The 27151-nt window shown below is 40.3% G+C and overlaps 1 protein-coding gene across 3 annotated transcripts in view; it reads right to left on the bottom strand.

Moving 5' to 3' along the window:
* The window catches only part of UNC5C (unc-5 netrin receptor C), a 245554-nt gene that overhangs the window by 98610 nt on the left and 119793 nt on the right, over window positions 1-27151 (bottom strand). Inside the window, exon 1 of one of the 3 annotated variants that reach the window (XM_038136420.1) lies at window positions 6725-17055. The exons of the other annotated variants lie outside the window; for them this stretch is intronic. Coding sequence (XP_037992348.1) covers window positions 6725-6749 — 25 coding nt within the window. The 5' untranslated portion in view covers window positions 6750-17055. Of the gene's footprint in view, window positions 1-6724; window positions 17056-27151 lie in introns of those variants that run through there. 3 annotated transcript variants of the gene reach the window in all.

The following is a 27151-nucleotide window of genomic DNA, read 5'->3' as shown; positions in this document are numbered from 1 at the left end:
GAGATCTAATGGGATGTCATGGATCCTAATTTCATGAGCTACCTGAAGTGTATAGTTAATCTAGATAGCGGTGTCACTGCATCTCAGCAAAACATGGGACACTTGACTATACCTAAAATAACAGCTCAGTTGCATGGCCACCTGCTTCAGGCATTGAGCTGAGACCCAGAGGATTGATATTCTTCTGTAACCTTGGGGAAATCTAATCTGCCAGGTTCAGGGTCCCATCTGCAAAATGGATGTAGGACCTCAACAGGTAGCACTCTTTGTTCACTACCTTCAAACTGAGCAAACAGCTCTCTACTCAGATGCTTCCTTCAAAACTTCTCCCAGATCCATGCCAGTATCATTTGCTAAACAGCCAGCAGTTACAGAAAGGATCCCAAACAAATCTGTGTTTATGAAATGACTAGGGAACAAAATCTGTCTATGCTGGAGCTGATGTGAAGTTTGCCACTGTCTCCCTTTGCATCAGTGGAGCAGCCTGGCCTTGGGTGCTCTGAAGGGCTCTCTCCATGGGCTAGGGGAATACTGCTGTCCCAAGACAGACATTAATCCTCATGAATATCTACATAGTCACTACTTTTTTTCATGGTTCTTAATGAAATTATTATTTGCCTGGTGCTGGTTACCTAATTTCATTCACAGCAAATTATTCAAGAACCATAAATTATTTTGTATGAGACTGATTTATCCCAGCAGAAGCCCAAATTGAATTAGAAATCCATTAGCTGAATTCTAAGCAGGAGCTTCTGGGGGGAAGGGGAAAGGAAGGAGGGGGAACTTGGGAATCTGAACACCAGTATGGAAAAGGGGGAAAATCCTTAAAAGAAGTAGAAAATGAATAGAAAACATAAATATCTTCTTATTGAATTAAACAACTAGGTATTTATAGAGCCAGATGGAAAAGCACAGATTATTGCCTAGGATCAGAAATATGACTCAGACATTTATTTATTTATTTTGACTAGCAATTGGTTTTGTAAGTAGATGAGATTTCATAAGCAGATGAAAAACTCTGTTCCACTTGAATATTATAGTTTCCATCACGAAAATACCAACAGATTGTGTGTGCTATATATACTAATAAAGCTAATAACGAGCTGTTCAACCAAATCTTAACACAAAATAATCAAAGGCATTCCTCCCTCTGAGGGAAAATGAAAGCAAAAAATGTTTATTTGCTTTGGAAACATACAGGATGATTTAATCAGCTATCCTCCGTCATTCAGAGCCTGCTTATTTGAGGAGACACATGAACAGTGTATCTCATTGAGCACATGTTTATTTCCAGGTGAACATATCCTCTCCTCTTGCCACTCTACCCTTGCCATCAGCAGACACAGCAAAGGAAGGAGGATGGAAGGTGAATGCTGGAAGTTCACTGGTACTAACACACCCACCCTATCCTTTCCTAAAGCTGGAAACTATGATGGACAAGGCCCACAGAGGGAAACTGCACGACAGTCCCTCTCATATGACTTATAGAAGCAGTCTGCATCCACACAGTTCTTTCAGAAATTGGTTACAGACAGGAAATCTTCCCCTGCAGTGACTAATTTCATTCACACCCCTTAGGTCCTGTTGATTTCACAAACTCTCTTACAATTAAAAGCAATAAAAATCTTACCATTCAAAGTAAAGCCTGAGACAGCAGTCTCCTGGCTTTGATTTGCCCCTAACTCAACCTTTAGCTCAAGTGTCTGAAAACTATCACCCTTTCCAACATCAAGAGCACCCAGGACAGCTCAAACAGAAGTTGTTGACCTGCAAAGTGCTTGGTCACCCTTCCCAGCCACCACCCTAGGCTTTGCCTCCAAATCTTTTCAGGCTCGCTTCATAGATGCTAACAAGAAAAATGAGAGGGGAAAAAAAGAAAAGGAAGTCTTCTGAATATTCAGTAATCAAAGTTATGACTGGAAGTGATAGCTAAAGTAGAGAAATCCCCAGAAAGGGCTGAGAACAGATCCAACACTGAAGTTCTATGTAAAGAAAGAGTGAATATTCAGAGACCAGCAGCTGCAGCTTAACCCCTGAATCTATGGATCACACACTGACTTGCATCCCTCCCTTATCTGTTTAGTTCCTTGTCTGCTACACCCATTTTTAATGTAAGGTTTCTACAGGAACTGCTAGCTTCTGATAATGCGATGTCAACAGAAAATGCCACTGGAAGTGGGGCTTCAGATCCTGCAAAACAAAAGCCTTGCTACCAAGTTACATGACATTTCTCAACAGTGATGTGAATTGGTTTGGATGAAATCAAAAGCACTCTGTAACTCACACCACAGGTCAGATAATAACAGTATTGTGTTTCAGCAGCTGAAAGTACACAGCAGAAAGAGAGGGAAAGGGCAGCTTGGAGTGCCTCTGGCTCAACAGCCTCTAGCAGCAGGGATAAGAAACACAGACATCCACCTCTGTCTTGCAGATGCCATAGGAGATAGCACTGCACAGCATGCAGGACAAGAGCATTTAGCCAAACTGGCCCTTAGATGTGCATTGCCTGGATTGGGACACAGCAGCATTTATAGCTATTGTTGACTCCCTCGTGTCTAATGAGAGCAGTATCATTCAGTAATGGTGCAGATTATTCCAAGGAATTGCATTTGTCTGTATCTCAGTCTAGTCCAAAGACTGTAAATCTCTGAGGTCTCAACTCCCTCAGCACAAGTAAGTGTGCTGTCTGTGCTAGTGCCCTGGCTGAAGCAAATAGATCCCTTTGGTTTTGATTTTTAAAATATAGATCTGCACTCAAAAAGACAGAGCAGCAGTGTTAATGAATGAACCTAAAACATAAAGAAGCACTGGAGAGGAATAACAGAAATGCAATTAAGCTGGAAGCTTTGCTGGGCATGTTTTGTGTTGCCCTATCATATTTATTTATTCAGCACTCCTCAGCAAGTCAGCTCAAAGCTAGGGAGCAATGAATCAGTACTCTAATCTCCTTCCCCATCATCCCCAGCCTTTGTGAAGAAACTGATATCCAGCCCCAGCTGAATCTGTCAAGTTATAATCATAAACACCATCACTACAGAAACACAGACCTGAGCTATCTCACTGACTTGAGTACAAGACATACGTATTTCAATTCCACTTTAGTTTTCTCATTTCTTCCTTCATCCCTTTTCTTAGGTTTTCTGGCATGTCTTTTCTCCCCCCCCCCCCCTTTTTATCTTCTTTCTTGCCTCTAGGCTCTCTTTTTATTTATTTATTTATTTTAAATCCACATCCCTATCACTCCTTTTTTTTTTTTTTTTCCAAGTAAAGCAAACATGACCAGTCAGGAATCTCCTTATGTTGTTACAAATTGATAAAGATTAATGGCCAGTAAGTGTAGATTGAATGACTGGGGACAGAACACCGAAACTAAATAGCTGTACCTACTTTTAAATTCTCAGAATAATTAACAACAGATCTAATTTATCCACATTCAAGCAACAGTAATAACATTCTACCATAAAGGAAGTGGTGATCCTGCTTTATTTTGGGTCTAACCAGAGACAACAATTTAAAATGGTTCTCCAGTTAGTTTAAACACCTTTTTCTGCTCTTCATTTGGCAAAATTGGCTTGAATAGCACAAGCTCACTTTGTACTTAGGTAGCCTCATCCAGCAGGTTACTAATTTGTGACCAGGAAACCGCAGTAGCATTACATCAAATGTATCTAAATATATAGTAGAAGGTCACATTCTGTGATTGCACTAGGCTTGGGGCAGAAGGGATAAAAAACATATAAAATTAATTGTTAGCCATAGTAAGTGGAGGTTTTCACCAAAAAGGTAATTTGCAGCGGTTCCATTTCATTCTCCAAGCCACATTTCCTTTTAAGTGGCAAAATTACAGCACATAAGCAAATTAATATCTAAAATAAAACAGCAGCTGTGCATTTGGGTAGCAATTGTATGGAAGGAACCTCAGAAGCTCGTTAGTAATACTTAAAGCAAGGGGTGTGTTTTGGTTGGCTTCCCACTGTACCCAGTGCTGATGCCAAAACACATTATAGCACAGCTGAAAACACATATTGTATGAGCAAGACTGTCAGCATTTTGCCACAGGAACCTGGGCTGTAGCTTTCTGTTAATGAAAGAAATCTCTATAAGCTGAGTTGCTTCTTTCCCAAGCCTACTTCTGCTGTAGTTCCTCCTGGGAAACATGTAGTAAACTGTCACTCTCCCGACACTAAACAGAGCACAGCACTTCCCACCACTGTAAATTAACCTGAATTTGCCTCCCCCCTTCAAAAAATGCCCAACTGCTACATTAATCTCTGCCAATATGCTGAACTTACAGAGCTCTGCACAATTTACTCACAGCAGAGCCTGGTTTCTAAGTGACTTGCTGTCTTCCAGGGTCCTCCTTCTCTTACAGGACAGCTTATGCTCTGTCCAGGTAAGCAGAAACTCAAACAGGTTGGAAGTCAACTAGGAAAAGACTATTTTACACAAAAGCCAGGGAGTAAATGGGCCAAGGTACTGGGGACACAGTCTAATGCTTCAGAGACAGCAAATTCCCAGCCTGTTTTTCCACCACCCCACACACATCAGCTTCTTTCAAGTTCTGAGGATCTCCAGCACAACACCCCTCAAGCCTATGACCTGCAGGCTTGGAAAGCAGATCCCCTCTGCCATCCCCAACACCTCTGTACTTGCTACAACCATCACCACTGCCTGTCCCTGGGGGCTGCAGCACCTCCTGGCTTCATATTGCCATAGCCTTCTACTCCCAGGAGGAAAACTGCCAGCGCCCCAAGAACTTGCTTAATGTATGCAGAGGTGATCTTGGGTGCAGAAGGAGAAGAGACTGAGTAGCAGCAAGAGCAGAGAACAAGTTGCTGTACATGACAGTTCATTTCTGGATAGCTGAGGAGATTAATGCCTTTGCCTGCTGCTCATGCATTACTGTCCCCAGCCATACAGAGATGAAATGCTGTCATGTACAGCATCTTGCTCTTCACTGCTCAAGCGGAGAGAGCTCCAGCAGTGACTGCTCTCCTGAACCCCAAACCATGGCAGAGAATGTTTAACTAAGGGAAGCATAAATATGAAGCATGCATTGTATTTAAATAATGTACTGTAAATGCCTCATGCCCGAAAAACTGGAGGAAAAGTGTGAAAACTGATGATGCCATCAACTATCTTAGCACAGATCACAGGAGTCAGCTATGAAATGAGTCTTCTCTTTGTTAAATGAGTACTATCAAAGAATATTGTTCAAATCTTTCTTCCTATTTGTCCCACTTTCCCTGGTTATGTTACTGCTCTTATCATTTGCCATTTGTAATATCTCCTACAAACCTGAAAATAACGGTTTGTCAGGTACTTTAAAAAAAATTCTTATTTGTAGCATGAAGTAAACACTAGAGAAATTACTAGTCACGTTGCTTCAACCCCAAAATGAACACACCTGAGGAATTCTGCAAGTGCACAGTAAACCTGCTCACCTAGCAGAAAACATATCTACTTCCTTGTCAGCAGTGGTCTCATGCATATTGAAGATAATTTTTCTTTTCTTTTCTTTCTTTGGTGGGTTTTTTTTTTTTTTTTTTAAAGCATGAGACCCTGTCAGACTGGGAACTGATTGAATCAGGAGCCAAGCCCACATTTCAGAAATCTCAGTGTAGTCTTCATGCTTCTAAATTAGCCCTAGTCATCATTTAGACAAACTTTTCTGGGTCTTTTCTGGGTTGTCATATTGAGTTGAGATTTTTCTCATAGCCTAGGGAATTTAGCATCAATTATTCCTTGTAAGCAGTTAGTCTAGCATTACTAGACTGCTTTGAAAGACCAAACCTTATGTCTGAAGCAATCTGACTCCTGGGCTCTCCGCTGAGGCCACAAATGGAGACCAGTCTAGATGCTGAGACTCATGCAATAGAAAAGAGTTCATTAGAAAGCCAGCATGAGCACATATTAAGGTCAAAACTCTCAGGTATCATTCAATTTCATAATAAGTAACATCCGACAAGAAATAAACCAAAAAATAAACCACACTGCTGTCTGTACCTCTTCCAAACAGCTCTTTTCCAGGTGGCTGTTTTTACCTACATTCTTCAAGTCAGAATACATCTCAGACTATAACTCTGAACTATAACTCTGAACTTCATAAAGATCTGGCAACTAAGTTCATAAAACTACGTGAACATCTAGATCCCAGTGCATATAACACTGACTTCCTCTACCGATAAACTACTGCAGGATAAACAAAATTTTGATTTGCACATCAGCATCATTACAGTTCCCAGTTCAGAAGGGCTTCCATCTGTTCCTGCTGCCAGAACAAGTCACATTACAGCTGACAGCTTAGACAGTTTGGGGAGGGTCTAAATATATACAAACAGTATAGATATATTCACGCATATATAGATAAAAAGATGTTTTTCTTTAGAAAAAAAAAACCTAAATGTTTTCTTCAAAAAAAATCTTGCACTAAAATGGGCATTCTTGAGCTTGTATTTGTAAGTCTTGCAGCTGCTTCCATTAATGTCATGTAAAAACTATTGCCTTCATCAAGCTTATCATTGATCCCATTATTTGGTCCAATTTTCTCAAATTACTTACTTCTAGCCTTATTGTCTCATCAGCTATATTCACTCATTTGTCTGCTACAGGACTCCCTTATCGTATTTCTGGAACGACTCAGGTTTCAACTGCTCAGATATATATAACAGTAAGTCTTCTACATTCTTTAAATACCCCTGTTTAGGTACACTAGCAATCTTACTGAGGAAGTGCAGAAGGCAAAGCATTTTAATTCAGGAACACCCATATGCATCTTGTTACGTTGTGGACTGAGTAAATAAAATCCTTGTCATCTCTTGTGGGTTTTGCCATTTCTATGAACAGAATTTGCAGCATCTTCTGTTTCCTCTAGAGGGATAATGCAGGTGCAACCACATCTTGGAACCTTTGAAGACATAAGCTAAGAGATTTTATGCTTTTTAGGCCACTCCATTCATATACCCCTTTGCATAAAAAGTCTAAGTACTACAACAGGGTAAACATAAACTGAAGAAGCCATCAGATGGCTAACAGCTCTTCTGCCAAATCCATCTGCCTGAACTTGATCCTTGTTGGGAATAACACATCATTGTAATTATTTATTGTATAGAATTCCTCCCCATATTCAATTTTCTGACCATGATTCTCCACAGAAGTGACCCAATTGAATTAAAAAAAAAAAAAGAAAAGGAGAGAGAGGGAATTTGAAAGCTGGAGAAAATTAGCATGCAATAAGCCATCTCTTCCTGTCAATTTTCTCATCTCCTTTTATTAACAGATTTGTTTTTGAAGCAATTATACACGTGCAATCCATTTGTAGCATCTTTTTACTTGCCTCCTGACATAACCATTATTAGGGCTGTCACAACTGATCAGCTGACAGCTAGAGAGAGGCAGTTCTGCAGTGTCCTGGTACTGCCACTCAATACCAGCTGAATAATAACAACACAGCCAGCGAGCTCCTATTATTTTTCTTTCCAGTGGCTGTGTTGAGAAAGGTTCCTGCAGAATTTTGACAGAAGCAGGGAACAGTGAGGAGGGTCTTCATGTGCTCCCAGAATCATGTGCCAGCTGCAGATGCTGCTATTTCACACACCCTCACAGGCAGGTACCCACTGTGAGTGGTGCTGAGCTCTCAGCACAGCCCATTACACCCTGACCAGTACTTGGTGTGCTTCAGAAATGATTCAGGCAAATTCTCACATATGTATGGTGCTGCTAATCCTGTCGCTCCAGAGCAAGCTGAGTATGCCCTGAGGTTTACAAAACTAAATGCAGCCCAGCTGTCTGGATGGATTTCTCCCCTGGTGAAGAGGAAAAATTGGTGAAGCTGTCTATTAATATGAAGAACCTATGAGAGTGGGGCCAGGAGTGCCAGCACTATTTCTTCCATCATACATCACAATGGAACATTTGATTATTATTGCTGTAAAGCACACTGTGTGCTGACTGTACCAATTTTGTCAGGAAATTTGCAGGCACGCTGTATTACAGCTACTGACAGCTGTGTCCCACGCTGCAGTGACAACTCAATTCTCTGTGCAAGACAAGCCCGTCATGTGGGAGGCAAGACTTTGCACTGCATTGGCTTTCCCTATGCTCTCAACATCCTAGGCGAGGACAACATGAGGGATGCTCCTGCCAGGTGTGGAAAGGAAGATTTACATTTCACATGGGAAATAAGTCCAGCCCAATGCAACATAAACCCAGTGGAAAAGTCCTGAGGGGAAGGGAGCTGTGTGACAGATGTGTACCTAGGGCTTAAAAGGTCAATCCCAGCTGTTCTAGAAACAACTTGAATAAGCATGGGCAAGCCATTCAGCCTGTATGATCATAGCAATAATCTTTATTCTTTCCACCCTTCTTTCACCATTTAATATTTTCAAGTCCTGAAGGGACAAATTTTACTTTTCACTGGATTCATGCTGCATCTAGAAGAGATCCACCCTAAACTTAAAGCCATAGCTAGACATCTACAAGAGTCTTCCCAAAACCACTTTTAGACACAGATGCAACAAAGTATTTACACTTCTGGCAGGAAGACACTTGACCTTCCACTGATTATGCCTTTGATCAAAGAACCATTTTTCTCCGAGACAATGCAAACAGATTAATATATGGGTTTATTTTAAAATGAACCCTTCAAGAAATTTGGCCTGTGGGTGTCAGACCATTTCTTTCTCGTTATTGAATAAAATGGATGCATTATGCTTCCCTTTGAGTTTAATCTAGGTCTACAACACAACTTGAATTGTATTGGCAGGCAGTGAGACACTTTAATCTTTATGGCTTGGATAACAAAAGTGATGAAGAAGTGACAGGTTTCCCTTCAGTACATTTTGTACCAGTCCACATGGGATCCTGGATATTTAGCTTCCATTGCAATCTGCAGTACTGGATCTCCAAAAGTATTCCTACAAGTGGTACCCAAGATAAATACAAGCTGTGGTGTGTCTAGATACTGGCCATAAATAACCAGACACTCACTGAAATAGCACACAGAAGCTGGGCACAGGGAAAGGGAGGAAACCTTTTAGCATTTTTCCAGTGATTCTTTTTTAACTTTGAGCTTTTTTGTTCCTCAGCATGAGCTCATGATTGTACCATAGAGAATTTAATGTAGAATCGCCATATTACCAGATACCCATAATTGCTCTGAAAAGGACAAAACTAATAATTTACTCACTATTAGGCAGGGATTTTGAGACTATTTATCTCCCTTTATTTACAAAAGAACTAAGCCTACAGCTAGTTTCTGAAAAAGACAAATTTGCGTTTTTGAAAAAAAAGAAGGCAATGGTCATGTAGAGGAAGGGCACCATAGCACAGCTCTGTCACTGCTCTCTTGATACCAAGGGAGGATATTAGAAGTCTGGAAAAAAGAACAGCAGGCATTTACTGCTGTGAGGTGGGAGGCCCTGGAAGAAGAAGGGGAAACCACAGAGAGAGGGACCATAGGTGCACATTGGAACCTGTGTGTTTCCAGGGGAAGTCTAGAGGCATGAGAATGCAACATAATCACACAGCCACAGAAGAGAAAAATCTAGAACTGCCCTTCAAGATCAGCTTAATTTAATCCAGGACCAGGGAGGTTAAATGTTTCACTTGTAATAGGGTTGTTAACTGAAGGTAGTGAGTATGAAGCTTGTTTGGATAGTGAGCACTTCCCTACCTTGACAAGCATGGATGACTGAACTGAAATCTACATTCTCTGCATTTACAAACCTTGATTAGGGATAATTGTACTGGTTTTCAATCCAAATGAGAGACAGCTACACGTGCCATTGCCGTTGTGTAATTTCAAAACAGCCTTTTCCTCCTGCAAGAGGTACTTTATGAAAAATAATACAAGTCCTATTCCAAAATATTTTTACACAATATGGAGCACCCTTACTGACTTCCTCTGGTGTTCTGAAAGGGCTTGTCTCCTACTCCTCCAGCAGAAAAAGGCCAACAACCCAACTCTTGGCTCCTGAAACCAATGCCTTGTACAAAGAGATGAGCTATTCCAGTATGTCAGAATAACCTGTCCTTCAGTCTGCTGGGTCTGAGGGATTTGGGCCAACATGCTGAATGTACACGCACATGAGAGTATTCTGTATTTAGGTACCCAGGCACACAATTAATCATCCCAGCAGAAGGCAACCTTCATGTCCTTTGCCTGTGCAACATTATGCAGATCTGGTACAACCAGTTGGGATTTCCAGTAAAACAATCATTTTAGTAATAATAAATAATAGTGGGCTTTCTAATCCTGTTGTTGAAGGATTCTGGCCTCAAGAATATACAATCACCAGTTTTCTCCTTGCTCCAGGTGTCTCTGTGCTCTGGACTAAAGAGCAACTGGAGACTGCTAGCAATAGATGTCAACCATGGGGTTTCATGGAAGCATGAAATCCTGGAAAGTCAAAACATCACTTTTTGTCCTACATCTGCAGCATGAGCATCATTTTAATTTTGCCACTGCAATGCAGCCTGGATAAACAAGAAGAGCCATTCTCTGCCTGGTTATCCATGAAGTCATGGCAGACCAGGACTAAAGCTCTTTCTGATGGGCAGTGTGTATCTCTACAGCATAGTCTTTGTGTAACAGCAGAGAATGAGATTGAGTATATAATGAAGTTACACTTTTTGGAAAGAGAACTGCAGAATGAAACAGGAAGAAGAAAAAATTTTCCTTACCATTTTCTTTGCTGGACAAATTGGTAGTCTATCAAGAATAAAATCAAAACTTCAATAAACTATCCATGCCTGAAATTTCTCTATCAAACAATAGCTCTGAAAGTATATAATATGAGCACTAAGCTACTTTTCTCATCAAAGAAACAAGTACATGAAAGCATGAGTCTTTGAAACTAAGAAAAAGTGACTACCTGCTGTGCCTCCATACAAAAATACTTGAGTTTTTCCTCTGCCACTCAAAAAGTATTTTTGCTTATTATATTAATTTTATTCTAAGAGTTAGATTTTGTCAAAATGTTAAGAGATGAAACACTAGGTTTTCAAAGCAACACATTAAATAGGCATTACCCTCACAGTCCTTTACAGCCTACAGCATTGGACAATACTTAGGAGAGACTTGTTTCTAAGATCTTGCTATTCTCCCCTGTTTACTCAGTCTCTCTGTCTCCCTTGCTGTTATTCAGATGCAATGAGGTATTGCTTTGGAATCAGGATGAATAAAGGGCCCTTGGCAGAACCTTGTCTGAGCCATATTAAAAATGCTCCTTCATTCCTCAGTCTGCCAATAGTTGAGTTCCTCACCTGTCCCAAATCAATACTACAATATAGATTGTACAAACTTAGCTATTGACTGTGTGAGACTTCTATTTTACAGTGAAAAATTGAGCAGAGCTTAAGAACAACCACATTAAAAAAGAGGAGTTAAAAACAAAACAGATTACAAACCAAGCCTCTCAGGCTACAAACATTCCCTACATATTTTAATAAAATCTGTTGAATTCCCATCTCTTACATCTCAGAGCCTACATGTGACTGAGTCATAAGTCAAAAGATAATTTGATATCAAGAATAAACAGGAGTAAAGGCTAGAGATGTTCACTAATTCTCAGGTCTAGTTATTTTACACGTGTTTATGGAACGTGTTAGATGTAAAGTCAGCCTTTTTCTACTTAGAAAATTGCTAGAAACTCTTTGGCTGAGATTCGTTTAGATTAAAAACAGGGTGTGTTTGAGATAGTCAACAATTTCCCTTGAGAGTCTCTGTCATCACTTGTACACCCACAAACATCCCTCCCTGCATCCTCTCATGGTTGGATCACAGGGACACCAGTCAGAGAGACATATCTGCAGGATTTTGATCTGAAACTTGCAGAACACTATTGATTTCATATAGGAAAACAGCCTCAGTTAATGCTCTATCATTTCTCTGTTATGCTATTCCAAGACTAAGGAAAGGGACAAGTCTTAAGCTGTTTCAAAGGACACTTCAGTCACGATCACAGGAGCAAAAATGTTCAATAGCAGCTGAAGATCTTATCCCAAGAGGAGTATGGGTAAAACACATGCAATCTTGCCACAGTTATGACACAAGACATCACATGTTTTTAGAGTGAGAACAACATTTGTGAAGGAACTATGACAAGAAGTCATCTCCACCTTTGTTCTGTAGCAAAATGTCTGCTTAGCTCCACATGTTAAGATATGAAATGCATAAAATAAACGCTGTAGAAAATATGCCTACTTTTGCACACACAGACACAAACATTTGTAATTTTGTTTTTATCTTGCTTAGATACCTTTTTAATTGATCTGTTTTCTGCCAACCTCTGCTTGCTATCTACTGAGCAGTAGTATGCTACCTGCTACAGCTATTTCCTAAATCCTGGAGCAGTCCAACCAAACCATCACATAAAACTTCTGCAACTTTGTGCCTGTTGTTTGGTGCTAATTTCTTTGTGCTTACTAAGAGAAATTGCTATTGACTGCTTTCATTAGGAAACTATTGACCCTTATCCACTGGCACATCCTGGAGAAGAAATTCACTAAATGTGCCCATATTTCATTCTCTGAACATCAAGGTAGAAAAGCCACGCTGAAGGATACGGTTTATTTAATCCAAAATTAAAATTTTATAGGCTACATTACCGAAAGTAAATTGCTTAATACATTCAGTTGAACAGCTGCTTTCTAAGTGTTTGGCTTCCATGTTTTCGAAGCTAAATTAAGCTAAACAATAGAAGACTGTAGACTTCCAGGAGACAAACTGTGCTATACCTATGCTTAAGAGGCAGAATTTAGATTCAGCAAAGCAGTGATATTCAATGCATTCCTTTAAGGCAGCACATGACCACAGTCTTTTGAGTTTAATTTTGCTTTAGTAATAGCATTAACGATATATATTTTACATACTTATGAACTCTACAGCAAAGAAAAGTGAAATGACTTAGCTACACTCACATTTGCCATTTGCCAGCACTAATATAGAAAACCACCAGAATACAGAGATCCAGTGCAGCTAAAGATTTTGGAAGCTGGAGCCAACTTCAGTTCATTTACTGTTTCTTCCAAGACAAATAGATCTTGCCATTGCAGAGCCATTTGGCCAGAGTGAGGCAATCCAGCCAGATTTCTCTGGTCACAACATTATACTACTTGTGCACAGAGCAGCTTGGAGCATGTGCTGCATGGAAAACATGTGAAAAAAAAAAAAAACAACAACCTGTCCAGCCTTTATTTTATGGGACAAAGATGTGACTGGGAGACCACTCCAACCCTTGAAGGGCACCAATGGAAGGTAACAGTTCTGGACTTTATATGATATTTCAGGCTTAATTTTGGCAAATACAGAGTACCACTTCAGGACACAGCAACATTGCCATAGAAACCACCAGGTTCATTTGCATCCCTGCCATCAATAACCTCTGCAAAATTCCTTCAAGCCAAGGGAGTCCTTCAAGCCAATAATGAAGGGATACAATATCAAAGTCACTAATAAATGCCAGTGGCATGTGACATCTGCTAAACATTTACAACCAAACCCACATGTAACTTCCAGAACTGTGTCAAAGATTTATTTGTCATAATTTTGACCATTTACCTGCTTTCTGCTCACTGATCTATCTCCCTGAACACAAGCCAGGGCAGCAGCCAAGAATGCCCATTCTAAGACGCTGAGCCCCTTCCGTCAGCTGCTCTGACAGGTTAATTCATCCCTCTTTAAACAAATGTAGAAGTGAAGAGTAGGAGAACACTATGTGCGGAATAGGAAGTCATGCCATAAAACCTGAGAGGTGTAGGAGAATTTATCACACCTTTCATGAACTTTAGAATCTGTCTCCTACAACATCCATCCCCTTATGAATTCTAATATTACCAAACACACCAAGGGTTGCAAATAATCAAGTCGTTTTTTTTTTTTTTTTATTAATTCACTTGGAATTGTGAAGCTCTTTTGTCAAAGTTACAGCAGTCTGTAGCACAAGCCAATCCATTTTCCCACTGCACTGATTTAGGCATAGGTATAGAAAAATAGGTACAGCTATTTTATGGGGCCAGAAATTATATGCAGCACAAACTTTGATGTGAACACCAGAGACTCATATCAGAAAATCAGTGAAATTGACCATAAGCCTGATTATATACCTTATACACAAATGAATCTCATGGAGATTTACTTCAGTATTCCAACTTTTATACATGTATCTGTGTGGTTTCATTATTGATATAATTATTGTTTATTAGTAATGTTCAAATACTACAATTAAAACAAAGCCCAAACATGCTGTACAAACACCAAATAAATTTCCCTGCACTGGCAAGCTCAGGGTCAAGAGCACACAAAGGAAATGAGAGTAACAGAACAAAACAACAAAAAAACTGTGATTGCTGCCTCTTCTCCTTTCAAAATTGTTGTGCCATTTCCTTTGGCATGAAATCTTTGAAAGTTTAAGTACAACACTTACAAAAAAATAAACCACTGTATTTCACTATGGCATAATTATTTTTGACTCTTTCTTGTTGCTACCATTATTTAAGGGCACACAGCCTTCTGGGACAGTGAAAATGAGTGTTACTGATCTCTGTACCAATTCACTGGCATTACAGTCTTTATTAATCACACCTCTCTTCCCAACGTTCATTACATAAAGGCCTGTAGCTCTGCCTCCTCACTCCTGGAGTCAACAATGACACAGTGCTGCAGGTTTGGACCTGCCCCCAAATGTCCCCAGCTAGAGTCTGCTGTGCCACACCACAGATCAAATGGAGGTGTGAATCCCTAAGCTCCACATAGCTTGGGCATTGCAGAAGTAAGCAATAAGCAGAACAACTTACTAATTGCTTTCTCAAAACTCAAAGAGAAAAAAACATGTGAAGCTCAAATTCCCATATGGTCAGGCAGCAGCCTGAAAAGTGCTGACTGAGCTAGAGGGGCTATGGGACTGAATCAGGCTTTCCAAAAGGGGCACAGCCATTTATTAAGGTGGTTCCATCCCTTTATTAATCTGCCTTCTCCTTGCAACCTTTCCTTGAAAAATGGTCATAATACATTTTTACACACTCTGGACTGTGCTGGCAGGAGAGCAGTGAGGATTAAGCAATTAATGGTTATGTGTTTCTTTGAGACCCTTCTAGGAAAGCTACTAGTGGCAATCAGAAGAATGATTACTGGCGTATTACCTGCAATACTGATTTGTAAAAACATGTATAGATTTAAACGGCCTAAGCAGAAGAGGTCCAGCTCTTGTGTAACTTCTGATAAGGGATTGGCAAGCTCCTGGAAACTGACTGAGAAAACCTTCACAGTGTACTCCACATGTACTGCTTTGTAAGATAAGACACCAAGAAAAAGGATTTATTTTCACTTTCTCAGGCATGTTGTAAAAAAAGCCTCACACTGTAAAAAGAGTAATCTGTACCTACATTTACACATTTCCAAGGTTTGTCAAAAAGTTACATTTGCTTACACCAAAGTTACTGCATTTTTTGCAAAACACACCATCACTCTGAACATAACAACACTACAAGGGCAAATAAGAAAAAACAGCAGCAGATGTTGTTTCCGTGCCCCTCTGCAAGAATTCCTGCCAGCTTGCTTTTCCTCCTCAAAATCTGCAGAAAAAGTTGGGGCTCTGATGTCACCTTGCCTGAAAAGCTCTGGGCTTTTTATGCTGTCTGGTGTTATTATCAGCAATACAATAAGCACAGCTACATCTTCATCTAATGCTATTCACTGCATGCACTTAGTGTCTGCCTGTATTATGCTATTGTAAGTGGTGGTGGAAGAAAAGAGTAAACAAGAGGAATAACAAGCAGGATTTTCTTGGAATAATGTTTCTCAGCCTTAGACTGATAATGGGCTGCAGCCAAATATATTCCTGTCATCACTGGTACACAAAGCTGCCTGGCTTTGTCACATTTGTTTTACTAATTGAACAATCAATTATTAACATAGATTAGTTTCACAGTCATAAACAGCACCACATACAGACACCTGCTTAATATGAGAGAGTCTCTGGTCCAATTTCTATTTCCTCAAGCATTAGCCCCCGGTTTCCATTAATGCTCCTCTCTTGTACTACTGCAGCTCCTTGGACTTTGTTACCAAAAATCCCATGCACTTTGACTCCAAACCCAGGATCTCTCAGCGGGTGCATGCTGCAAACCACAGAGAGCCTGCCTGACAGATGAGAACGGCACAGCCTTGAGCATCACCTATGCTCAAGTGAAATTGATTTTACACCCATTAATTATGCTGCAGTCACCAGCAAATCTTCCTGAATTCCCCTCCTGTACTGGCAGCCCCTCTGCCTGTCCTAGGGGAGGACAAGCCCATGCTCCTTGGGAGCAGAGAGCCCACTGGCCCTGAGCTCCAGCCACTCAAGCAGGGCTGAAGGTCAAGCCTGGGGCAGTATCTGTGCCAAAGCATAAAACCTCACTCACCTCAAAGCTAAGCCCACAGGCTGTGTACATGTAGGCAGGCATCAGTCCATACGGATAATGATTTCCAAAACAAGATTCTTCTGTTATGAGGACATGCTTTTTGACAGACAAACCCCACTTCTTAGTAACCTCGCTGCGGTTTTGGTCCCACCTGGGATGTGTGCAAGCAGGCAGGCATCCCTCCCAGTGTGCCCCAGGCACTTCCAGAGGTGCCTCAACAGAGGGAAATTCATTGGTGGGAAACGAAGGAAGGAGAGCTGGGTTGGGAATAAGGTAAATCCAGAGCCAAGTTCTTCCAAAGAGCTGCTGAAGGCCATAAATTTGAAGAACACAAAATTTATGCTGGGTTTGATGTGTTTGAGGCAGCTTGGCTCAGCAGTCTACATTGAATGCAGCTCTCCTACATGAACCCCATTTCCAAACTCCTGTACAGCTCTCATAAAAATAGGGCTCAGATACACAAAGTGTACAAAAACACTGAATGTGCAGGAAAAACCTTAGGAAGTGGGGCCCAGTCCAGCAGTTTAATCGATTAAAGTGCAGAATATCAGCCCAATGAAACAGCATTTTGTCTCACTTAGACTGGGTTTTAAGAGACTGAAAGTAGTTAATCGTTGCTTTAAGCATTCAAGCACTCATGCCAAGTGAGCTCTCAAAAAACTGAAATACCTCCTCTAAGTAGTCTATTTCCTTACATAGATGACCATGCCTGGCTTCTCATCAGTGCAATCCAAATAAAGTAAGATGGTTAAATGCAGGATCAGCAAAAGTTGCAACAAGTTACAAATTTATTTTGCCTTACACTTCTACAAATTCTTACAGGAATTTTTCTCTCAAAGTAACGTCTAATATGTTTTTGTTTTTCCCCCTGACACTTGTATGTATGATCCACTGAAGCTTAGAATGAGAAAAATAAAATCAACCATTCTTTCTACATCTTCATAAAATATTGACTGCCAAAACAGGTAAGATAGAGTATTATAGAAAAGTACACCACTTTTATTTGAAAGGTAAGAGCAGTTGTCTATAGTGAGGGGAAAATGAATTTTAACTGATTTTATGACAAAAGCAGCTAAAGCCAATTACTCACTTTCTGTTTCACTTTTCCAAACCCTGATTCCCATAGAGGAATTCAAGCATTCACCATGCTTAAGCAGCTTTTGATAACATGGTTAGCAACATTCCTGCTTTTTTTCTAGCCATATATATTTTGGACATGATTAAGTGTTCCAGAGTCTTAAATGATTAAGGAGACAAAAAGACAGACAGTGACAAGTAGGAAAAAAAGATAAGAAATGGATTACTCTCCAAGACACCAAAAACTCTAGAGACCCTGGGCTTTCAAGTTCATTTAAACGTTAACAAACTTTACATTTCAAATCATATCTAGGAGGTCAAGTGATAGAATTACACGGCTAAATCTATAAGCATTGATTTTGTCTCAGTCACAGATGCACACTGTGCAGCATTGGAAATTCTGCTAAGATAAGGTTATGACACACAGCAAATACAGCACGCAGCCTTGGTTTAGATAAAACTTTGTGTCTTTAAAAAAAATCACACCCACTCTCCAAAAAATCCACCTAAGTGCCACTTTATGTGAAAAATTAAACGATTCTAGAAGCAGGTGCAGACCCTGCCAAACACTGGTGTTTCATTTAGAAGTTGCTAAACAACTTACGTGAGTCAGTGTTGTCAGAAAACACGTATTTCAATTGTTTGTAAAAATCACCATGTTATCTCCATGATTTAAAATCACCACATTGTTTTGTACAAAACAAAAGATTAGTGCTGCCTATTTCAAGATGCTCTTGTTATGTTCCCAGCTCAAGCAATCCTATGAGTCATCAGTGCACCATTAGTTTTAAAGCAGCATGTTTCTATCGTTTAGGTTTTCGGCTACCATGGAAAATAATATATAGTTTCTCAAACAATGGAGTAATGAACTCAAAGCAGCTCAAGAGATACAGCTTCATTCTCCCCATAACTATCTCCCCAAAAAGAGCCCTGAAGAACCCTTGGTGACAATGATAAACATGGGAAGCAGATGACGTTGCATCATTCCTACTCAATTCCTTCCTTCTGGTCTCTGTGAGCTCCTTCAGCATAATCAAGAACTGCCATAGGTACTGCAATAAGGGAATAGAGCAGGGATGATGCTTTCCTAAAGATTTACTGCTGCAAACTGTAAATGAAAACCTCCAAAAGTGTCTGGCAGACAACTCTAATTTAAGCAAGCCCTGTCTTGATTTGAGGTGCGAAGTCAAAGGCAGTGAGATATAACTCCTATCACATCCACTCAGAACTGCTGGTCCATAAACTTTTGCCCTGTAACTCTACTAGAAAGGTGCACAGTTAGGTATTTTGATGCATAATGTCCCTCTAGCAGAGAAGTGTTACCAGAACAGAGTTCTCCCTGGCTGATTTTATTTGGCTCTCTAGTGCTCGTCACTAACACGGGCAGTAACCTGTAAGGCCCGTGTAGTATGAACATCTGCCATGTTACACAACCATGGTTTACTTATCCCTGCTGAGAAAAGGTTGATGCTATTTAATCACCAGACAATCTTCTATCTTCTAGTACAAAGCAAATTTAGGAAAACTGAGATGCAAATTTAAGAGATGCTGGGATGAATTAGGAAGATCTTAGGATCAAATGTTTTAGTTGTGAATCTCCAACAGTACATATTTTGTGTCACCTGTGCAGGGAGGGTGCTAAGTGAGAGAACATTGAACACCAGAAGAACGTGGTCTGGTTTTTTTCTGGCAAACCTGGCACTAAAATCACAACCAGTTTGCATATTGCTGTTGTGGCACTTCCTCTGACCCTTCCTCCCTATTCTCTCCCACCATGGTGGTTGGGACCCGGACATCTGTCTCTCCCAACTCTTTACTCCTGTCCCACCTGTGTGTTCCTTGGCTTCTGACCTTGAAACAAAGTGGTAGTGAGGGGACAGACACTTAGCAGCGCAAAGCCATGAAGGAGCAACCTTCACATCCAGATTCTATGAACCATCCAGTGCCCAAATTTACTGACTTGCAAACAGGCATTCAAACTCAAGAGATCAAACCCATGCTGGACTAGGAAAAGCTAGATTTTTATTTAGCCTTTTAGAGCCTGTGCCAGATCTGTGGTGCCAGGTCTGTAAAATAAACCAAACAAAATCTTTAGGTCTCACTTGTAGAAAACACAGAACCAAACTGAGTGAAACGTACACTTATTTATAACCTCAGAAATGGATCATCTCTGCAAAGGAAGCAGGTGCCTTTTAAGATGTAGGGATATTTTCAGGGGTGTGTGGGAAGACGGGACTTAGGATTTCATTTTTCAACCTAAGTTTAGAGGGAAGGGTTATTTTCAGTGTCTTTACATACTCTGAAATGAAATTTTAAGCACCAAATTCAAGATCTTACAGAGTGCCATGAGGTCTGACAGACATATGCTGCACATGATGTGATTACATGTGATCTTTGATAATCTATAGTTATTTTAGTAAAATCTGAGCTAACTGTAAAATTGGACTAAGCATGATGATGCCAAAATATCCAATGTCTGAGATGCACGAGTTGATTCAAGTAATTAATCAATGAAAATTACATAGATTTCCAAATTTTAATTGGAAAGATCTTTCATAGCATTTTCTGAACTTCTGATACACTGATATGCACATCCAAGTGGAAATGGGAAGAAAGAAAGATGGAATTTTAAGATATGCACTGATTCTACACATGGACAATAACCCACATTTGAGTTAGGAATTAAATTAAAAACACTTTGCTTACTTAAACCTGGACACCTTCCTAGAAGTTACAGCCCTGGCTGCAGTGATCCAAAACGGACATGAGTGAACGGAAGCTGCATTAAAGCGTAAGAAGTCAACACCCAGGAGGAAAGCTAGATGATCAAAGCAGTTAGAGTATTGCCAAAAGTCACTGCATCAGCACACCAGAGTGGTCAGAACATCTGAGCTCACTCAGAAATGTAATATATGGCAATGCATAACTTCTTAATGAGAGATTTTAAAAATAAGTGTGTGCATATGTACAGGCATAACAAGACAAATTCAGGTTTCAATTTCCCCAGGTATAAACCTAAACCAGACCTATCGACTTCTGTAGAAAGGTATTGGATTTTTATCAATGCAAAGTAAAGGGTTTTTTTTAAACACAATTAATCCAAAAGATTTGTGCTTGGTAAGGGAAATACAGGAATAGGCAAGGAAGTATCTGTCTGTAGAACTTTGGGACTTAGAGAAAAATTTCAAATGTCTGCAAAAAATTGCTGATGAACAGTAGGGAAAGATGAATTTATCTCCAACCTCTGTAAGCTCCTAGACTTCAACTTTTCAAATTGCTTATAATCTCTATTCTTGAAAGAATACCTTTTAAAAAAAACCTCAGCAGCTAAAACCCACACAATTGCAGTGGTAGAACACTAAATTCAAGGTACAGGGAAAGGCTGTGTAATCCACACAAAGACATGTGAAATAATTCAGGGAATGTTATTGTATGAAAACTGCATTTCCCCCCTCACCTCCCCCCCATTTCAAATAATAATGTTTGAGTTTGTCTTTGCTTGTAGGATTTTCCCAGTAGTTTTAGGAGATAAGTGCTTCTGTACTGAGTAGAGATCATGTGCTTTATAAAAAAGAAATAGCTATATTAAGACCTGGATAATCCCAATCCCCATCCCTTGTAAAATCATAGTTCTACTTTGTATTTTAAATCCCTCAGGAAGTTCAGATTAATGCCTCAACAGCACAGACATAACACTGTTTACTCTGCTTACAGGTCACTCTTTAAGCTATAGAATATTCCAACATCTGGACAAGCCAAGCACCGATTAACCAGGTCAGGCCATGTACACACACCGTCTCATCACTCTTTTACTAAATCTTGGCAAGATCCCCTTTGCATGGCTGCACAGACCCTGCAGAGTTTTTCCAATATCTGTCATCCTGTCACCTTGCATTAATGAATGTGTGGAGACCACAAATCAGCAAAGTATTTTACCTGTTTCCTTATCTCCTCAACCGCTCCTCATTTAAAAAAAAAAAAAAAAAGCCTACAACACCAGATGCATAAAGAAAAACCAGCCAAGCACAGGTTTACTTGAATAAACATGCCAAGTGACTGTCCTGCTGGCAGCAGTGTTTGACAGATCCTTTCGGCAATGGGATAAGTACCCAGGCTGCTGTTTGATTGGGAAATGATTCTCCTGTTTATAGCCCCTGCTTCAGCAGCGCTTGGCTGGTGCCAAGCCAAGGGTGAGCAGCTCCTGCAGGGTGTGCTGCATGTGACAGTTGAGCTGTCAAATGCTCCCTTGTCCAAATGATGCCACAACACACTTTCCACAAAGAGGAAACCATTTAATGTGTTGTCGCGTGGTGTGCTCCAGCCCCAAGTACAATTAGTTTGCAGATACCAAAAACTGATTAACTTACTAGGGCTGTCCAAATGCTTCCTTGAACTGCTTGTCACATATTCCCCAAAATTTCTATTTACTTTCTTGCCAGCAGAGTATGATAATGGGATATAAACACTGAGTGTAACATGCATGAAAGAAGAGAGTGCAGCATCCAGCCTGGGCTGCAGGTAGTTTGATAATTAAACAATAAAAAGAAACCTAATGTAAAAGCCTACTACTTTGTCTGGCTCTTCCTGTGGAAGGTACAGATGTAACATCATGACTTAGAAAAGAAGCAGACATTTCAATTGCCAGACACTCTTATCACAAGCAGCAACAAAATCAGGGTACAGATTGGCCAAAATTGTGTGTTGGGTCCCAGGCCACGGACCCCATGTGTAGGGGCAATACAAGGGGGGATGAGCTCAGTAGCAGCCACCTGAAGTCTTGGCCAATGTTCAGTGATTGCCTTAGAATCAGACAATCAGAATGCTTTAGGTTGGAAAAGATCCCTAAGACCATCAAATCCAAATGTTAACCCCACACTGTCAAAGCCACCACTAAACTGTGTTCCCAAGGGACACATCTACACATCTTCCAAGGATGGTGACTCCACTTTTCCCTGGGCAGTATGTTACAATGCTTGACCACCCTTTCAGAGGATAAATTTTTCCTCATATCCAGTTTAAACCTCACCTGGTATAACTAAAGGCTGTGTCCTCTTGCCCTCTTGCTTGTTATCTGGGAGAAAAGACCAATCCCCCACCTCTCTATTCCTCATTTTAGGTACTTGTAGAAGACCCTGAGAGTCAACAGGCATTTGATAGACAGAAGACATATTTTCTTAAACAGATAAAATGCAGTAAATCTATACAGTTAAGCTTATTACATCCATTTGAAATTATTCCATTAACTTCCATTAACTATTCTGTTCATTTATTAGCTTAATGTATTTACATAAAATGCTATGATAAGCTCCTTGTTACCAAGTTGAATTTTGATTACTTTTAATCACAATGAATATTAAATTAAAACAGAAAAAAAAATCTCTTTCCAGTTGCAAACCGTTTTGCCTCTTTTTGCACAGCTTGGGCAGACAACTACAAAAGTTCTCACCGTGTCACATAGGTGTAAAAAGCTCCATCAAAGAAGACTTAAAAATAAGAACCCTGTGTGTGCCAGTGATATAATGGCTTCATCTCTAGCTGACCTAGCTCCAAATCTTACCCTGTTCATGAAGCCCATGGGCTTCCAGTCACAGCCCCTGTCTGGCAATGCTTTGTGGCTCAGAATGAGTGACAGTGGCACCAGGGTGATAAAGAGGGCTGGCCTTTATAGCATGGCCTCAAACTACCTTTTTTTTTTCTATTGTATTTTGTTTATTTGTGTTTCCATCATTTTAACAGATTAGCTAAAAACTTCAGACTTCCTAAGATCAATAGTTGACTTCTATCAAATAAATATCAAACCGGCCAACAATTGTGAGGGAGTTCAACAGCTGAACAAAGCTCACGAGAGCACTGCTTCACTCTACAGTGAAAAACAGTGCCAATACTCAATATCCAGTAAGCAAATGTGAATACTTTTCAAGGAAGCCTGCAAACTGTTGGGTGACCTATTTTTAAATAAACATGGCAGCTTTACCCATGATGTTACTTAAAAGCATGCTCTGAGAAGCAAGCAGGCTTGATAAACAGCAGATTTAAAAGGAGTAAAATAATAAGATACCAAAAGCCATCAGTGCTGAACTCTTGGTTTTGGTTTGTTTGGTTTTTTTTTAATGTGCAATTGTGTTACATAATACTATTGTGCACTGATTTTGTAGCTATAAAGACCACTTCTTGATTAAAAGCTCAATGCACTATTCATTATAGTATTTTAGTGGATTAGTTATGTAAACCCTGGTTTCAGACAGATTTCTGCTGTATAATATTCTGGCAATCTCAGCAAACCACAGACCCTATCAGTGCAGGCTGGACATGTGTAAAGCAGCAGTTCTGTTTATCTGCAGTTGCCTTTGTGTCCTCACCAGAAGCACCAGCCACTCAAGATGGGCTTTGGCAATTCCTGGCTTCCAGCTCCATCCTTTCCAGAAAGTAGGAAAACATTTCCCAGCCCAAGAATAGGGCACACTTCACCTGCTCAGATGCACTGCTTTCCTCTCCTCCCAGTGTTAAGCTGATCCTTTTGACTGGGGCATGGTGTTGGACAGACAGCAGAACGGACAAAAAACTCAATCTGGCCTGAGACTGGAGTGAATCCCAAGAAAAAGCTCAGTAATTGGTAAAGAAGGGAGATAAGGAGCATTAACAGGCGATGTAAGGAGCTTTGTGCTGCTGGTGCTCTGATTTAGGACCCTGGTGACAAAGAAAGGTCTTCCCTCTCCTCTGCTTGTCCATCTGGCAGCTTCTGCAAGCACTTAAAATTCATGCCCAATTTTTTAAATGTATTAATTCCCTTTAGTTATTAAATTACATCATATAATGCAACATATGGGGAGCAATCTGCAGATGGGAGGGTGAGGAGAGCACAGTGTTTTACTCAGTACGTGTACTTAATAGAGTCCAAAAAGAGAGTGGTGTTTTGCATCTGGGGAAGGAGGACACAGGAACAAGCACTTTAGGATACATCAATGCAGGAGTTGATGAATTTCAAAATAACAGCAACAGATAAATTTAATGCTGTGCTGCTCCAGCTGCTGAGTTGAAAGACACTTTATCACACTGAAATATATGCAGATACAAAGCAGATATGCTACTACCCCAGCAGGTCTTATTTTTGCCAGAGCTGGTAGTTCCAACTCACTTTGTGGGCAACACAGTGGCTTTACTCCTTTTTAGCTGTCCATGACCAAGTCACAAAAAAACAACTCCAAGAAAGCCTTTCCCCCATGGGTGTTGGATCAGCTACTAGAACAACTCTTCTAGCAAATGCTTGCCTTGCTTGAACAGTGGCATTGGAAAAGCAGGATTTCAAGATGAAGGAAACCACAATATGTGTTTGAGTTGGTGTTGGGAGTCCGCAAAAGAAGAAAAGCAATATGTCACCACTCTTGCAATATGAAAATCAGAGTTTAGATATGAAACAATTGTGAATGACATCTTTGACATGAGCTCCGCTCCTATTCCACACCTTCTGCACACTCTCCATACCAGAGAGGTTTAATTACAAAGCTGAGCAAGTCCTAGGCAAAGGCACAGGATGCTCCACAAAAGCACATTCCACTGGCAGCTGTTGATAACAGAAACTTCATTTCCAGCAGATCAAAGTCTTCCAATATTGCAGGAAAGTAGCTAATAAACTGAAACAGATGTTGCATAGCCTGATAAGGGAGGAAGGTCACTGGTTTTCCCTTGAGCAAAGACAAGCTGACAGCTGAGTTTTAGGGTATGTGAGAGTAAAAACTATGTGATACTTTGACACTGTCAGCTCTCACTGGGCTGGGGGAGTGTAAATCCCACCCCAACAAGTGGGGCCATCTCCTGTGTTGCACAACATTGGAACCAGAGCAGTGTGGGCGACAATCAGCATTCCCATCTCTCATCTTCTTCACTTTGGCTATCCCTAGACACCAGTGGGTGTTCATTGCTGGCCTTCTGAGGCCATCTCAGGTTCGCCACCTTGTGTCACTCCAGCGTGCCACCAAGACAACAGGCCCTGGACAACTCTAAACTGCACAGACTTTGCTCAAGTATTCAGCTCTTTTACCTCAAAGACTCTTTGCTCTGAAGGCCTCTACACTGAGGCTTACAGCAACTTCTGCCACCAATATTATTAACTAAGTGGAGCTTTTGTTAGACTCCGCTTACTTGGTACATCTGCTAAAAGGACAAAAAAGTACAGACATGAAATATCTAATTTGAAGGACACTAAAACAGTAGATGGGTATACTGATTGCTTGAATTCAACAAAATAAAAACAAGATACTGTGTATATTACCGGTCAACTAAAAGCAGCCACATAGCACCAGTCTTAAATGCCACAGGGAGAGTTGTAACCATGAGCACAGCATCAGCTCAGTATCAGGATAATGCTGGAGAACTGGCACAGGGATAGCATTCTCCAAAATCTGCCCTGATTGAAAGAGCAAAAATTCAGTAACTATGATGCTGTTTATAAGAAAGCAATGAAATTCTTAAAACCTCAGACTGATAGTCCTGAATCCCCTTATCAGTATGAAGGACTAGTTGCAACTGGAAGCTATATCCTTTTCAACCTTCTCTTTCTGCCTGTGTTTAACAAGAATAGACAGCTGAAAATATGCTCAAAGTCAAGGGGAATTGCTGCACTTATTCAATAGCAAACCCACTGTTGAGCCCCTCTTCCCAAGCGTGACTTAATCTTTCCTGGCAGAACCATCTTTAGGGATATCCTTTCACACATAAGGACACAAAATGTGTCTGTAGCTCAGGACAGCCTCTGTGTACCCTTTCCCAACCTCTACTTTTTCCCCCCATCAAACATTACTTTTCCCATTTGTTTCCTTCCCCCAGCCAATAATTTATAACTCTTTTGAGAAAGTAAGAATTTCAGCTGTCATTATTACAAAGGTGAGGATTTAAGATCAGATAATACTGGGAAAACAATAATGAGAAATAGTAAAAGAAAGATAAACAATTGGAAAAGTTCCTTGTTGAAGTTATTTCTTTGGCAGAGCATAAACACATGGGGTGTTTGTTGCATGAAATATGTTTTGTTCACATTCTCTCTCTTTGTTTTATCTTAACTCCTGTGGCTTGTGGCAATCCTTCCTTTTGTACTCCTATCTCATACTCATTCCTCTCCATTCCTGCCTTTTGTACTCACTGGTGTGGGACGTATACCAGAGCCTTGGACTAAGACAGTGATCGAAGGAAGCTGGTATAAATTTTGTGCTGAGCTTCTTTTCCTTTTTTTTTTTTCCTTTTTAATTTTCTTTTTTTTCCCCCCCTTAACTTAGAATGAAAAGCTTTCTGCTCCACAGTCCACTTGCTAGATTCAGTCTTTGCTCTTACTGTAGCTCCTCCGGTCTGAACACAAATGCATTCTCAGTACTGTTTCAGTAACAGTGCTACTGGGTCTTGAACAGAAAATCTGTAAAAGATCAGTTTGAAAACTGTCCTCAATAAATCATCTTCTTGTTGCTTTACAAATGAAGAACTTGCTGTAGTTTGCAATATGATTAAACAGATTTTTTCAACTAGTTAAGCACACACAATTCCTGCCTTGCAGAAAGCCATGCCTTTTAATGGCAACAATTCAACAAGTGCTGAGGAAACTAAGGGATCCCTAAAAATTCCACTATGTTGTCCAGTCTCATCTGTTTATTAACACCAGAAGAAAGAAACAATCCTATGTCTC

Source organism: Motacilla alba, chromosome 4 (genome assembly GCF_015832195.1).
Source record: "Motacilla alba alba isolate MOTALB_02 chromosome 4, Motacilla_alba_V1.0_pri, whole genome shotgun sequence".
In the NCBI taxonomy this organism is placed as follows: Eukaryota; Metazoa; Chordata; class Aves; order Passeriformes; family Motacillidae; genus Motacilla; species Motacilla alba.
Note: the sequence above shows the minus strand (reverse complement) of the source record. Positions and strands in the feature narration are given on the sequence as shown.